The following is a 15,900-nucleotide window of genomic DNA, read 5'->3' as shown; positions in this document are numbered from 1 at the left end:
GAAAAGTCAGCTGGGGCCACGCAAGTTAGAGAGAAAAAGACATGCACTGCTCACACTATGCTGTGCATTAGCTCCAGCCCAGGGGGTGAGAGGGTTGCTGAGGACTGGGGACGTGCCATGAAGCTGGTGCATGAGCTGGCTGCCCCTGCTGCAGGGGGATGTGGGGAAGACCTGAGTTTTACCACAAGCAGGATGAGAGTAAGCTGGGGGCTGGATCTGGCTGTAGATTCACCACCCCTGCTTTATGAGTATCTTGTATGTTTACAACTTTCTTGTTGTTTTGGGAAACAGAAATACCAGATGAAATAATGTTTCAAGTCAATATTCTTCAAGATCACACAGGCAGCTGACACTCACAGACACTGAAGATGTAAACAGCAAATTTTGAGAAACATAAAAATGCTGATTGATTTTTTTTTCTGTGCTGATGCACCACATGCATATCTGAAATAGGGCTTTTTATTAAAAGCATTCTGAATAACCAAATGAAAGTAGTGTTTGATTACATTGAGACTCTAACTATGTAATGTGAAATGTAAGTTTTATCACACTGTGTAGTAGCAGTGAATTTTCTTTGTTTAATGCCAAATTATGTCAATATTGCAGATGTTACATACAGTAAAGGAAAGCCAATCAAGACAAATTAGCATAAGCCAAATTATAGAACAATAATATTCCTTCTTACAGTACTTAGGTAATTACAGGGTTAAAAGCTACTTCATGATGGAGTTATAAGCATTGCAATTTATGTGTTATGAAAAATATTTCTTGTAACTGCAAAAGCATAGTTTTTGTAGGACTTACATTTGTGGTTTAATGTCACCTGGCAACTTCTGCCTGTATGATTAGGAGTAGTGTTGCTTAGCCTTGTCCATACTATCACCACTGATTAAAACAAAGTGACGGGACTCTCTTGGTGGACAGGTATTTAAATATTTAAATGAGTCCCTGAACAAGGAGGTGCGTGAACCTCCTGTGCACAGACCCCAGGACCCGAACCAGATCCCTGCTGTAACCCCGAGACAGCAGAGTGCCACCCCCGTACGCCCTGGTCCCTGCTAAGGCCTCCTGGAAAGAAGTGGCTGGCAGAGACAACGAGACCAGGACAAGGGCTAAAGTTGAAACAAAGTAATTAGAATTTTATTAAGCAACACAACAAGATCAGACTATAATAAGTAACAGTGATAAAGGGTAAACTTAACTAAACACTACTAATAATATCCATGACTTACACTTAAAACGGCATCCATTATGTTTCCTGTATTGTAGTCCTTAAATTTGTTTTATTGATCCGCAAGGCAAAGAATTGATTATTTGAATGGGGATAAAGAGGGCAGATTAGGAACAAGGGTTAAAGGGTTTTAAAAAATCCCTGCTGTCTCCTTCCAAGGCTGGAGGTGGGGTTGCTAAGCCCCACCTCCGTGCGGGGTCGGGTTGCTAGCCCGACTCAAGGAGTTGATACCCAAGAGCTGGTCGGGGCTGCCCTCTGCTGGGGGGCCCCCCCGGTACTCCCTTGTGGGTTCAACTGAGTGTACCTGGGAGGCTTATGCTCTTCCTCAGGTCACTAAGGGAGGATGGACAACTAGGGGAGGCAGGGAGGCAGTGCCTTCTCCTGCAATTTATTTTAATAGAAAGGGGTAGGTAAAAGGGATTAGGGATGCTAAACCTTCACCTTAGCACTAAAACTATTTTATAACAACTAAAATCTACTATACTTAACTAATAAACACTAATTATTAATTAAATGTGCTTTGGTTTATACAAAGTGAGAAACCCAGCCTGGGCTTTTAGGCCTGGCCTCAGGGGTCAGGCCCCCCAGGTACTTCCCCTCCCCCATCAGGGAGGGTGAACAACAGAGGAGCAACCCCCCGCTCCCTCACAGAGGGTCCCGGTGCCCAGGTGGATACGTAATGGGAAGTGTGTGAGTGGCTAGGTAAGTTTTACATGTCTTATCCAGTAATGGTCGCAAGTAGGCGAGTTGATGTCCAGTCCGGTGTGTGAGTCCAGTCCAGTAGTGACGTAGCAGGTAGGTTGTGAGGCGGCGTGGGCGATGTTGAGGCCGGAGTGACGACAGACCAGCCCCTGTCTGCAACAGTCTGGCTCAGGATTGTTGCAGGAAGGGGCACTCCAGTGGGGCCAAAGCAGCCCCAGTCCCCGGCTGGAGCAGCACCTGCCATCAAGTAGGGGGCTAGAGCGACCTCCACAGCTGCCCTTCACCATCCACCCAACTCCCGGACTGCTTTGGATGGGGCTACTGTGGCCTGCCTGGAGTGCCCCCTGCTCACCATGGCCCTGTGGGGCTGGAGTAACCCCCTGCCTGTGGCACACAGAAGGCTGCTCCAGTCTCTACTGGTTAACGGTAGCCTGTAAGCCTCAAACATCTAGGGTGAGGCGTACTGGTTAAGCAATTAACATAGCTACCTCCTCCCCCACCCTCCCACCTCAAAATTTGTGATCAGGAATTAGAAGCCCCTTTGTCTGACATTAGTCTTTTCACATTAAACTAATCCCCGTTGCACATTCAACTCAGTTTCTTTAATTAGCTTTAAAAATACAGATAATTTAAAGTGGAGTGCCACGTAAATTACATTAAAACAAAAAAGCAGTACAGTAGTATATAGACTAGCACAGCTATCTCTTTGTTACTATATGAATTACATTAGAAGAGTTAGTATTCAATAAGGTATCATATCTATGCTGTAGTCTGTGTTTTACTGAAAGATTTCTTTTAAAGAAGTCTTTGTTAGTGTAGATTTAAGAAGGTCTATGATTCCAGTATTTCTCCTATAGCATATGCAGGAAGCATTTCAGTATTCCTGCCCTAAATTCGTAAATAAGACGAACTTTTTCTCCCTCTGTGCATTTCATTTTTGAAGACAATGAGGGAGATTTTTTCCGTCCTTGGGCTCCTTGCCCTTACCACAAAATGAGTGATTTATTCCATAACTGAGGAGAAACAATACCATGATTGTATAGAAGTGCTGCTGTTCCTAAAAAGGTCAAACCCAGGGAGTCACTGTGGTTCACTCCAACAGGGATGGTGGTACCTCTTGCTCCCCTATCTGCAGATATGTCATTGCTGTCACTGTGTGGCAATCCATGCTCCATGTGAGATTGAGAGCACTTTCCAGTGGCAGCTGTTCCTAAGAAGCGTTTCAGGAGAGCCTGGGTGAGGCCAGTGGGTCTATGAAAAAGGGCATTTGCTGGTCAGGGATATTTGTCGAAGAGCATAGTAGTTTGCATGTCTGACACTCTGTATGTCGCAAAGGCAGAATATGATCCTTCCTTGCCTGGAGGGTGATCTTCCATGTAAAGCATCTCTGTTAAGTTCTGTCCAGCTAGTCCAAAGTTTAATCTGTTCATCAGCATTATTTTCAGACTTTCCGTGCTTTTCCAGCTCTTGAAGGGTCACTGTGCACATCAGCACAGCTCTGCTTGTGCATAAACAAAAATAAACCGCTACTGGTCAAGGGCAAGCAGGGGAAGGATTGTGGTTCTCCGAGTTAATTTGTTCTCTGGTCTGCTCCAGGGGCAGCACTATGTGCAGTCCTTTTTGTCATTGCAGATAGTAAACTACATTTGAAAGATGTTCAAAGTAAGCTAGAGGATTTAGACACGTCATCTATTAGTTTTAAATTAAACCCTTGATATGACTGAGAGGTTAATAGAGTGTGACAGTCTTACCATATGGTTACACAAAAGACTGGGCCCATGAACTCTGTGACACCTCTAATTCCATCATCATTGGTGAGATTTCTCTCTTCCCCAAGATAAACCCAGATTGTTTTGTAAGAGGGTTAAATTGCTTTTAAAAGACTCTCTGGTATGGTGACTAGTGCTCTGCTCAAATTGGTCCTGAATTACTGTGCTAGAACAATTCTGGCTGGCTGCACTAAAAGGAACAAATGAAATTTTATATAGGGCACAGATGATGGCTGCAAATGATTTCCATGTTGTTTTAATCCTATATGCACGTGGTATACCACTTGATAGCAATTATTATGAGCACTAAGAAAAAAGTGTTTCCTATAAAAAGCTAAGATAGTTTTTGTATTCTTTTTGTTGTGGCAAGAAGATCTATTAATTGTGATGTGGTTTATTCATAATGATAATTCTGCTACATCTAAGACTAAACTTCTGTAATTTGGATCATCTTCAGGTAAATGTTGCACCGTCCATACATTCGGCCAACGAGTTTCCACAACTTCCCCATCATGGTGGTGGTGTGGGTTCCTTGCCACATAACGAATCCTATTTGTTGGCTCAGCAGAATGGCAGCCCTGCTAAAGTGCTAGAAGCATCTATGAGATCTGTCACTCCTCAGATTAATGGGAAATCCTGCAATGACGAGTTGGAGCAACTTATCAGAAGTATGTCACAGGTAAGATGGAGATTGATAATAGTTAAATTTTCCATTGACCCATTTTATGACATGCAATGACTACAAATAGAGGATCGTCACAATTGTTGAAAGATTTCAGAATATTTTTGTTCTTATCTTTCTGCGTAAAGAAAAGACAATTACAATGTTCAAAAGCAAACGACCCCCCCTTCCCCATTTAAACTGTTTTTGAGAAATATTTGGCGTTTTAGGATAAACATGGAACATACTCTCAATAAAATAGCATTGATACAATACTGTGCTATTAGAATTTATCCAATGGTTAACTGCACTTCCCTTAATGGAGCAATATTCTTCTCAACATATCTTCACCCCGATATTCTTTTCTTCTTATATGTGAAGAATGTCCATTCCATACATAAAGGAGAGGGGCCTCGTAGAGTCTTAATTGAGAGGAAGCCGTGCTAGTCTGTACACTATCAAAACAAAAAGCAGTCAAGTAGCACTTTAAAGACTAGCAAAATAGTTTATTAGGTGAGCTTTCGTGGGACAGACCCACTTCTTCAGACCATAGGCAGTCTGTGCCTGGCTATGGTCTGAAGAAGTGGGTCTGTCCCACGAAAGCTCACCTAATAAACTATTTTGCTAGTCTTTAAAGTGTTACTTGACTCTTTTTGTTTTGATAGTAGAGTCTGTCAGTTATACGCACCTCACAGTAGAATTTTGCTATTATGGGGTGGTGTGTAACACTTAACATTACCCATTGAAAGGGTGTTGTATTGTGGGATTCATAAAGTATGTGATAGAATCAGAGATTGTATCTGAAAGGGCCATCTAGTCCACCTCTCTGGCATTATAGTGGGCTAAAGTCTCCCTTGATTTACAGCTTTATTGATTCAGTCAAGTTATGTAAAGAATAGGTTAATATTGGCCAAGAATTCCTTTTACTGCATTTCCAGTTTACATTTAGGAAACTCTGGGGGGTTTCTCTTGGTAGCCTAAATGTTTTGTTTCTGAATTTTATTCCTTTATTTCTAGTTATGCACCATAGTTGCTCTCCATCCTTCAAGTTTTTATAGACATGTAACGTTTCCTTTAGTCGTCACTCAATCAAGCTATATGTATGTAGTTATTTTCAGCCTTTTCCTCTGTGTTATAACAATGTTGTTGCTCTTCAGAAATCTTTGGCAACTGCCAGAGATACCGGCACTGGATGCAATATTCCATGGTTTTGCTGTACGCTATTTACACTAGGTAGATTATTCATTTATTGTCATTCGTGAAGTCTACCACAGATCTGAAGAAGTGGGTCTGCCCCATGAAAGCTTATCACCTAATAAATTATTTTTTTAGTCTTTAAAGTGCTACATGACTGTTTTTGTTTTGTCTTGTCTAGTTGTAAGAGTTTGTTTTAAATAGTTCATTAATGCTGTCTTTGAGTATATTTAACATTTGTACCTTTTTTTATTTGTGTTGCTTGAACAGGGTCGCCTGGTGGAGACCTTAGAACTGGTTAAACCTCCAAGTGGTGGGCTAGGCTTTAGTGTTGTGGGACTGAAAAGTGAAAACAGAGGGGAACTGGGAATATTTGTGCAGGAGATCCAAGAAGGAAGTGTGGCACATAGGTGAGACCATTGGTACTTAATAATGGCACCAATATCATTGGGGTCGTCATTCTTTGTTGTTATTCACAACACATTCTCTTTTACTCTGAAGTTGAAAATATTTAAAATCTGCTTTTAAATTGAGCTTCAAGTTTTACATTAATACAGCTCCAATCATAAACACATTCCTAGTATCATGTATAGATACTAATCTAGGATTTTTAAAGTTTTTCATCTATTCTGCCAGATGAAGCAGCTGGTTCTGATCTCAGTAGCCTCCTGCTTATGTTACTGGGAGTATTGCATAACTTTGAAGATAGAATAGCTTTCTCAGTTTTGAAAAAAGTAGTCTCAAAAATGTGTATTTGAGCCAACTGTTTTTAACCAGGAATCTGACGCACCTATTTTAAATAATAGTGGTGGTAGTAGCAGCAGTAGTATTGTCCCCACTGGAGTTAATGTTTCTGTGTGCAGAGAAAGGTATAGGTTGGATCTTGGTACTTCTGGGATCTGAGCCTTCCCAAACCAGGGAGTTTGCGGGATGATGGAAGGTGAATGCTTCCTTGGTGGCCACCAGCTTCCACTCCCAGCTACTAGCCATGGCCACTGGGCTCTGCTCCTGGTCTGCAAGGGCTCCTGGTGACTGGCCTGTCTGTGGCCAGCCTGGCTGTGGCTTCCCAGTTCTGGTTGGGGCCAGCCCCTCTGCTGGCCTGGCCAGGGTTTCCTAGCTGCTGCCAGCCATGGGAGGTCCCTGTGGATATCCTCTCTGTTACATGCAATGGTTGCATGTTTTCCTTGCATGGGATCTCCCTGCTCATATCTTGGTGCAACAGATTTGTATTTTAATTACCTTTGGTCTGAATGCAGCCATTCAGGTGAATGCAGTGTATGAGCTCTACAGATAAATTCAGCAGCATATGGTTTACATTTCATTACAGCAGTATTTTCTGGACTGTTCTAAAGCCTGCCTTCAGATCACTTTTCCATGCAAATGGTCTGTGCTGCCCTTGTCACACGGATACATTGATTACTGAATCAACTCTTTATTGATTTGTGAAATGAAAACAAATACTATGCCAGTTCTGAGGTCAGTTTAGTGGTGTGCAGAACTGTTCAGGTACTGTGACGTAAATCAGAGTGTCTCTGAAGCAGTAAATACTGTGGAAGATTACAGGTCAACTGAGAAACTTCGGATTCCAAGTAAAATAGTCTAGATTGGGGCTACAGGTCTTTTCTTTGTCTCTTTTAAGTACATGGTCCCCTCAGTCATATGAAGACATATGTGATGTGGAGAAACCAGTTTTCAGCTTGATGCATGTTTCACAAAGCTTTGTCGTGTAGCTTGTGAAAAAGAGCCTTTGCTTGTTTGAATCTTTCGGAAGCAAGAAATGTTAAGAGTAACTCATCTGTAGGTTTCATACACACTCTTCTGAAGTAGGTCTGGGAAAAGGATCAATATGTGACTGTTCATCAGTACTTCCTTTGCTGCCAAACGAGCAGTTATTTTATAATTTGCATAGGTGTTTCATTTAAAAGGGATCTGTTTTATCGGACATTCTTTCCCTCTCTCCGAGAGGAAAAAAAAATTTTTTTCCTAGGAGCTGATGGAAGTATGTTCCACTACATGGTTTGATGAATATTCAGAACTTGCACACTGAATAAAGTAGAGCACTTGACTTTGAGCTTGCTTAACAGACCAAGAATAAACATAAGTTCCCAGGCTATGGTTGGGAGCAACTCAGATCTAATATGCTTAGTCTCGGATGGGGGTTCAGGGAGAAGGGAGCTAGCTAGGAGGTAGCAGCCATGAGAGAGCGGCAGTGGGATTAGCTTCAAAGGGAGCTGATCACCAGAGTGCCACAATGGTTCCTTTTAGCGAAATTGCAGGGAAAGATTAAGAAGTGGGGGAAAATAGGAAAACAGGATAAAGATACTGGAAAATTGTCAAAATACTATGCCTGTGGTAATGTGCTTTTTTGTTTTGTTTATACATCTGACAGAGATGGAAGGCTGAAGGAAGCAGATCAAATCCTTGCTATTAATGGACAGGCCCTCGATCAGACAATTACTCATCAAGAGGCTATCAGCATCCTACAGAAGGCAAAAGATAATGTCCAGCTTGTTGTGGCCAGGGGTTCCTTGCCTCAGCTGATCAGCCCTGTAGTTTCTCGATCTCCATCTGCTGCTAGCACAGTCTCTGCCCATTCCAACCCGGTGAGTACTCTCCATATGAGAAGGAAGTGCATATGTTTTCAGTTTTGAGTGTGTGTAGGTTTACCAGACCCAACCATGCAACCCATGTATATTTTTTTTCCCTCGGCTCCTAGCCTCTTTCTCTCAAAATAACACATTTGGGCTGTATCTTTCCCCCTGTAAATACAGGGAAAGTTTCAAGATTGTCTATGGGGATTTGAGGCTGAGTCATGCCCTTTCTTCTCATTTGTCAACTTCGCTGTCTTCAAAGAGGCAAATAGCACTTCAGCTTTATCCATTTCCATCCCAACTTTTAAAGCTTTTTTTGGAAGTGAAGGGAATGTCTTCCTGTGCTCGCCTTCTCTCATGTTAGGGTGCAGAAATTTCTGGGATTTACAGTCAGACAAGGTAATTTTACTTGCTTCTTCTCTCAGGCTGGGGCTACACTGTAGCCCTATTTCGAGATGACTTACAGAACTTGCAATGTGCAAATTGTGTAAATTATTTTGCGGTATCTTGCTTTTAACTGTGTGTTGGCACAGTGCGCCATTCGAAATAATGCTTATTTCAAACTTCCCACCCCCTCTCCTATGATGAGCGGTAGTTGGAATGAAATACTGCACTCAAAAGAGCCCCTCTGTTTTGAGCATGGTGTTTGGCCACAGGGTTTCTATTTTGGGATACAAATGACTATTCCGAAATAGCTGCCCCCCCACACTCTGTCTCTCTCTCTCTCTCTCTCTCTCTCTCTCTCTCTCTGTCCAGAATAACTCTTAGGTGTTTTGAAATACATTGTCTAGTACCATAGTCTATTTAGAAATAGAGCCATTGGATACACTATGGCTTACTTCTAAATAGGCACTATTCCTCATGAAATGAGGTTTACCAATTTTGGAATAATCTTTCTGCTATTTCAGATAGGTTTTGAAATATCAGTTGCGTCATGTAGATGCTAGCAAAGTTTATTTTGAAGTAAAATTATTTCAAAATGGCTATGTCTGCGCTTGCCCCCTTCAAAGAAGGGGGCATGGTAATCAGGGTGCTGGGAGAATACTAATGAAGTGCTGCAAAGAATATGCAGCACTTCATTTGGCTAATTATCCCCACAGCAACTTTGAAGTGCCAAAATTCTGGGGAGTAAAGGCACTTCAGAGTAGCATGGGCACTTCAAATTGCTGCGGCTACACAGCATGCTGGCACTTTGAAGTTGCCACAGGGAAAATTAGCCTAATGAAATGCTACATATTCATCACAGCACCTCATTAGTAATCTCCCAGTAGCCTGATTACCATGCCTCCTTTGAAGAAGGGGGCAAGTGTAGACAAACCAGTTACTGTGCTGTGTAGACCCACCCTCCCTTTCTTGTGTCTGAGAAGGTTAAATGGTATGTGGAGAAGGTCACGATGTGGGAAGCGAGATGCAGCCCAAATGACTCATATTGGGGTGAGACATCTGTCACGATTACAGGGCTCCAGCTGCACCTCTTCTCTTCTGGCACTTTGAGTGCACTGTCTCAGGTGTTTGGTCTATACCAGGAGGAAATCCACAATTCTCCCAGTTTTAGACTGGTCCTAGGCTACAGTACTCTTATGATAGCAGCTCTGCAGTTCCAACTGAATTTGACCTCATCCTTTCAACAGCCTGTGTCCAGCGATGTATGTTTTGACCAGAGAGCCTTCTTAAAACCAAGTATTGCTTGTTTTCTTTTTTCAAAAACTCTCTAAATGCTTTGTTCCTATTGTCAAAATAATCTACATGCATGTCTGCCTTACCCTTATCCTCTCATTGTACCCCAAGAACACTTCCAAATGCTCGCCACAGGTATTTGTCTGTTAATCTATTTTCCCCAAATTCAGCTCTCTCGTGAAAGGTCAGTGGACCTGTGGGAAGTTTGCAGCTTGCCACAGGCCCGTTGATCTCCCCTGTGTGCGGACCTTCATACATTTGTGGAGAAGTGACTTATCTTGAACCTGCTTGTCCTTATAGACCTCTGTTAACCTAAGCCTTTGTAGTCATCTAGTAAACACCCCAATAAGCATGTCAACATACAGCATTGAGTATCCATGAATCATTACAGATCAGGTCCCTTCCATCACAAGGTCAAGCCAAAAAAGAAAACCATGAGCCTATAAATTCCATTTTCATTGTATTGACATCAGATTACCCCAGTGCAGTCTGGGAACCCCTGTTTGCCCCTTAAGGGGCAATTCTGTGTGCGCACAAAGCTAGCGACCTGAAGTGGAATGTGAAATTAATGATAACTGATTATTTGGAGCTACAGTGAAGGAGGTTTTCATCCTTTCCATGGGCTGACACTGTCTGATGCTGTGTAATGTAATTGTAATGATTTACACCATTTAAGTACTACTGTTCATATCCTAATTTCTTTGCATAGGCACCAGTTTACTAATCTGTGCTGCTACTCCTGGTGTAAATGGAGTAGCAAACTTGTTGGATTTTCCTGTGGGGCATGTTGAGGTGGGGAGGAGGGGTTGGCTGCAGTGAAATGTGCTTCAGCTATTTCCATTGGGTCATAGCCAGTGTGTGTCATTTCCAGCAGTTGCAAGACTGTGCTTGTCTCTGCTGGGGATGGAGTAGAAATGGCTGTCTTGCAGCCTCCCTTTCAGAGGTAGCTGAGAATTGGGGCCATAGCCTTTTTCAGTGCATGCATGGGGCTTGTGGTGGGAATGACTCTAGAGGAGACTTTGAGTCCCATTCCAGTGAAATGCTAAATGCTTCCCATCAGGTATTAAGCACATTTTATTCCTTTGATAGTGCTGGTAATTGACAGCACTTGTCTCTGCCCAGTATTTCTAATAATTTGATCTGTGAATGGATTCATAGATGAGTTGCGTAGAGGAGAAATTCTTCATAAATGTTCACCTTGCTTTCAAGTGGGCTAACTGTGACTGACTGAGATGCCCTTAGTCTGTCGTCCTCTTCTTTTCAAAAATGTGCTATAGAAATTGTGCATAAGTGTCCTGTGACAAGACTTAATTGGTATGTTTTTACTTTAGCCATTTGCAAGCTTTTTTACAAGTTTCTCTTTGCAGGTCCACTGGCAGCATGTGGAGACCATTGAGTTGGTGAACGACGGTTCAGGTTTGGGATTTGGGATAGTAGGAGGAAAGTCAACTGGAGTGATAGTTAAAACCATCCTCCCAGGAGGAGTAGCTGATCAGGTAAATTCCCCTTTACTTTTTTTCTTTACTATTTAGTGGGGGGTAAATTGATTATGTAAAATTGCCATAAAATGTCAAATGACAGTGGTTTTCTTCCTTGTAGGCTGAAACAAAGAGTATGCCAATACTATATATGGGTAAATTATCCTTGATCATATATATATGTGGGATCAGTGGAATCTGGTCTTGGGTCAATCTCCTAAATTTTTTTACTTTGCACCAAACCTACTGTGTGCCAAGTATATCATTTCTAACTCTGAAATAAATATCCCAGTAGTCCTTCACTGGTACATCTGATCCAGTCCTAGCTGGAAAGGACCAAAGGTTGTGACTGTTACAGTGACCTGTTTGGCTTGAGTTTGGTGATCTTGCCGCATTTCCCAGCGTGGAGGTGCCTATAACACAAAAACACCAGCTAGAGCACCTTTGTCAGTGTTGGGGCAGAGAATCCAAGTTTTGAATGAGCTCAGAGATATTGTTCCTGTGGCCTAAAGCAATAAGAGAATGTCTTCTCTGCCATTGGAGGTGTGATTGCGGCATGCATAGACATATGAAGTTAGCTTTAATCTAGCTAGCTCAGTTACCAGTGGCAACGAAACCACAGCAACATGGACTTCATCCTTGGCTAGCCCATGCTGCTGTGCCTTCATTGCTCTTGGCTTTAATGCCAGCTAGATTGTAGCTAGCTTTGGTACTTATCCACTTGCTGCTGTTATTTTTGCAGTCGTAGTACAGACATACCAAACACTTCTCAGTCTGTGGGTAGCTCATGCTCCTGACGTCCATGCTGCATGCATTCTGCAGACAAACAGATACGTTCACTCCCCCAGTCAGTCTGCTTTCTATAGGTACTAAATTTTTTTAAAAACATTTTTACAGTTTAAAATATAAGAAACAATAAATAAATAAATGTTTGTTTTTTTTTAAATCAGTATAAAGAACTGGGATATCACAGTAAAAGAGAAATATGATTTATTTTAACAGCATGGTTAATCCTTAAGGTTTAGTTCTTAAATAAGAGGCCTAATATCTGTGCACACATGCACAAATGCATATTTGTGTGCGCACGCACCACAGCGCATGCAATTCCAGAAGTGAAAGGTGCAAATCAGGACTGCGGGTGCACAAGAGTATTGTGTAGACATGATTCCCATCTTTGTATAAAATTGCTCAATATATGAACATTTTACTTAATTATACAGAGTCAGAGTTCTGTGTGCAGAAGCTGATCTCCATTTCTAAATATATTTTCTTGCACACATACAGCTGCACTTGTATCACACATGGGCATATTCTTTTTCCTCTGCCCCATCATTAAGGTGTGGCCTGACATTTAATGACTAGTTACAGAGCTTGCACTTTTGAATTGATGAAAATGACCATTTGAGTAGGAGATGGAAATGTCTGCCCGTGGTTTTTATTATGACTGTGGATAGTTGGCTGGTTACTTCCTCCTCCAGCATGGAAGATTATGCAGTGGAGACCACATCCTGAAAATTGGTGATACAGACCTGGCTGGAATGAGCAGCGAACAAGTAGCGCAAGTTCTGAGACAGTGTGGAAATCGAGTGAAGCTGGTCATTGCAAGGGGCCCCATTGAGGAACCACCTCTACCAGCAGTCCCGCCATCTACTCCTATACCAACTTCCTTACCAGAAAAACAGGTATGTGAAAACCAATATCATATAACGTGGCAACTGTCACTCTGTTATTGGTTGGATAATATTATATTTGTACCTTGGGCCAGTGTTTTTAAAAAATCCAAAACATACCTACAAAATGATGGGGACTAAATTAGCTATTACCTCTCGAGAGATCTTGGAGTCCTTGTGGGTAGTTCTTTGAAAACATCCACTTGATGTGGAGCAGCAGCCTTATACTGCCTCTGTATAAATCCACGGTAGGGCCCACATGCTGAATACGATATACAAATGTGTTTGCCTCCTCTCGAAAAAGATAACTTGGCATTGGAAAAAATTCAGGAAAAGGGCAACAAAAATAATTTGGGGTTTGGAATGGCTGCCATGTGAAGAGAGATTGAAAGGACTAGGACTTTTCAGCTTAGAAAAGAGACTGAGGGATGACACCTGGTAGAGACACACAAAGTCATAAATGGTATGGAGAAAGTGAATGAGGAAAAGTTATTTTCTTCTTCCCATAACAGAAGAACTAGCAGTCACCAAATGAAATTAATAGGTAACAGGATTAAACCAATCAAAATTATTTCTTCACACAACGCACAATCAGCAGGTGGAACTCCTTGCCAGAGGATGTTTTAAAGACCAGACCTTTAACAGGGTTCAGAAAAGAGCTAGATAAATTCATAGAGTATTGCTCCATCAATGGTGATTACCCAAGATGGGTACTAATGATGGCTCTAGCATCTGTTTGTCAGAAACTGAGAATGGGTGACATGAGATGGATCACTTGATGATTTCCTGTTCTTCATTCCCTCTGAGACCTCTGGCATTGGCCACTATCCAGAGACTGGCTACTGGGATAGATGGCCCTTTGTTTTGACCAAACATGGCTGTTGTTATATTCTTATGACCAGTAGCCATGGTCATTTTTTAGCTCTGAGAAGTGGGCTCCTAGAAGCCCAGTATGTAAGAGCCCCTTCAAAGTGAGTGGGAACTGTATGGATGCAAGCCTTCCAGGATGCAGGCTTGAAGACCTGTGTGTATGTGTTGGAAGTAATTTTAAAGCATCCAGATTGATAATCCTATTAACCTACATGTTTCCGTTAGTGGTGGTTTTTTGACAGCTGAATGATCAATGTGTTGCAGCACCTCCCTGAACTTTGCAACCCTTCTTCAGGGTTGGGCAGCTGTATATTCAGTTCTTTCTTCTATCTGTCTCTCTACCTCCTCCCCAGGAATACCTCTTCATCCCCTATTGTCATTTCCATCCATCAGAGCGCTCCTCACTGTCAGTCAGCATACAGCTGCAGCTTCTTTCTGCAGCAGTGTGACATAGCTTCATGAGCCAACCAAATGCCAGTCAGCCAGCTGCTCCCTTATCCCCCCTCTGAGATTCTAACACTCCCTTTCCTCCATTTTGCTGTTCTCTTCTCCCGACTCCTCAGTCTGTCAGTGCCATCTCTTTTTAATTTCTTCCTTTAAAATTCTGAAAACATGCTGAGGGAGAGGCTATCATAAGAAACTAATGGAATATAGAGGCAAAAGTATGATTAGAGGTTACTAATCTAAGTTCAATTCATGTATCAGGTTCACTTATTCATGTCTCCTACAATGAGAATTACTACTTTTTCAAGAAGCACGCTATAGTAGGAGTGTCACAGTGTGCTGTAAATTTAAAATAGGAAGCTTACAATCTTTTTGTGTGTTTGGGACATATCCTAGTTCAATGCAGTGAGCACCTGCTCAAAGTAAGTGTGGCAGAATCAGTCCCACAATGAGCCGACACAAATAAACTAGAGAAGATTGTTAAATAGATCTTATTCACAAACCATAATTTCTCATTTCAGCTTTTCTTAGAATTTTTAGGACTATTTCTACTAATTTCAGTGAATTTAAAATATTTCTTTAAGTTAAACCACTTTGAGAAAAGTCCTTTTACCTGTTTTTCAAACAACCAAACTCTGCTCCATAACTCGCTTTATATCCATAGCCGTTCCCTTGAGTCGTGGAATAGACCAGGTATGTAACTTCATGTCTCCTGTTATATTGTGCACAGGCTTCTCTCATCATGCCCATCAGTGATCTTGAAAGTTTGAGAAGAGATTTTTAACTATTTGTACCATACCCAAAAGGTGCGAGGAGGGAGAAGGTAGTTCTTCTGACTCTGATTTGCAAATCAAAATTGTCCTTTTAATTTAGAGATGTTTATTTGCAGGAAACATCAAAGGGGGAAGAGTCAGTAACATCCTGCATGTATTTAAGTGTAAAAGAGTAATTCTAGGGAAAAAACAAATGGCTGATTCTCATGATTTGATGTATCAAAACATGTAAGTTTATGTTGTTCTGGTTGTTGAGTGGTGCACAATGCTGATGTTAGAGATTGCAGTCATGATGATGATGATATAAAGCAGTGCTTTCTTTACTGCTAAATAAAGAAATAATGCCAAAATCTTACCTTTTTCTTCAGCTTTCTGTTCTTTACCCTTCCCATGATTCCCCCTGCCCCCACCACACTTTGTGTCTGGCAGAATGTGTGGTTTTTTTGGGCAGCTGGCCAGTGTCTACACAAAATCTGTTTTGTCAAATGTGTGCAACTGTAGCAACTTGGTTAATGATGCTGAAAGATCCAGTAACTTATGCATGGACGTTTTCCACCAGTGGTTTGGAGAATGCTGCTAATGCAGCTCCCTCCAAGGTGTCACCCACTGCTTGCTTTGAAATGTGGGATGAGCTTTTGTGACTTTGCCAGAGGGGTTTCTAGAGGGCCTTAGAAGAGACAAGGATGATGACATGGGAGTAGTGCTCCTCTTCATGATTCTCTAGAGAGGATACCACTTCTGGCAACTCAGTCACTAATGGAAATGGAAGCCATTATTGGACTCTAATCGTGGATTATCATCATTTATATGCAGGCCAAATAGCCTGTAATGTGAAGGAGG

At 41.8% G+C, this 15,900-nt stretch overlaps 1 protein-coding gene across 11 annotated transcripts in view; it reads left to right on the top strand.

Moving 5' to 3' along the window:
• Positions 1 to 15,900, top strand: part of MPDZ (multiple PDZ domain crumbs cell polarity complex component) — a 139,353-nt gene that overhangs the window by 19,361 nt on the left and 104,092 nt on the right. For 10 of the 11 annotated variants that reach the window (XM_074994892.1, XM_074994899.1, XM_074994894.1 and 7 more), the window contains 5 exons: positions 4,160 to 4,381; positions 5,828 to 5,967; positions 7,947 to 8,160; positions 11,193 to 11,321; positions 12,782 to 12,985. In XM_074994892.1, coding sequence (XP_074850993.1) covers positions 4,160 to 4,381; positions 5,828 to 5,967; positions 7,947 to 8,160; positions 11,193 to 11,321; positions 12,782 to 12,985 — 909 coding nt within the window. The remainder of the gene's footprint in view (positions 1 to 4,159; positions 4,382 to 5,827; positions 5,968 to 7,946; positions 8,161 to 11,192; positions 11,322 to 12,781; positions 12,986 to 15,900) is intronic. The other variant, XM_074994898.1, reaches the window with a different exon arrangement.

This window comes from Carettochelys insculpta, chromosome 5 (genome assembly GCF_033958435.1).
Source record: "Carettochelys insculpta isolate YL-2023 chromosome 5, ASM3395843v1, whole genome shotgun sequence".
In the NCBI taxonomy this organism is placed as follows: Eukaryota; Metazoa; Chordata; order Testudines; family Carettochelyidae; genus Carettochelys; species Carettochelys insculpta.
The sequence above is the reverse complement of the archived record's forward strand: the minus strand, read 5'-3'. Positions and strand labels throughout refer to the sequence as shown.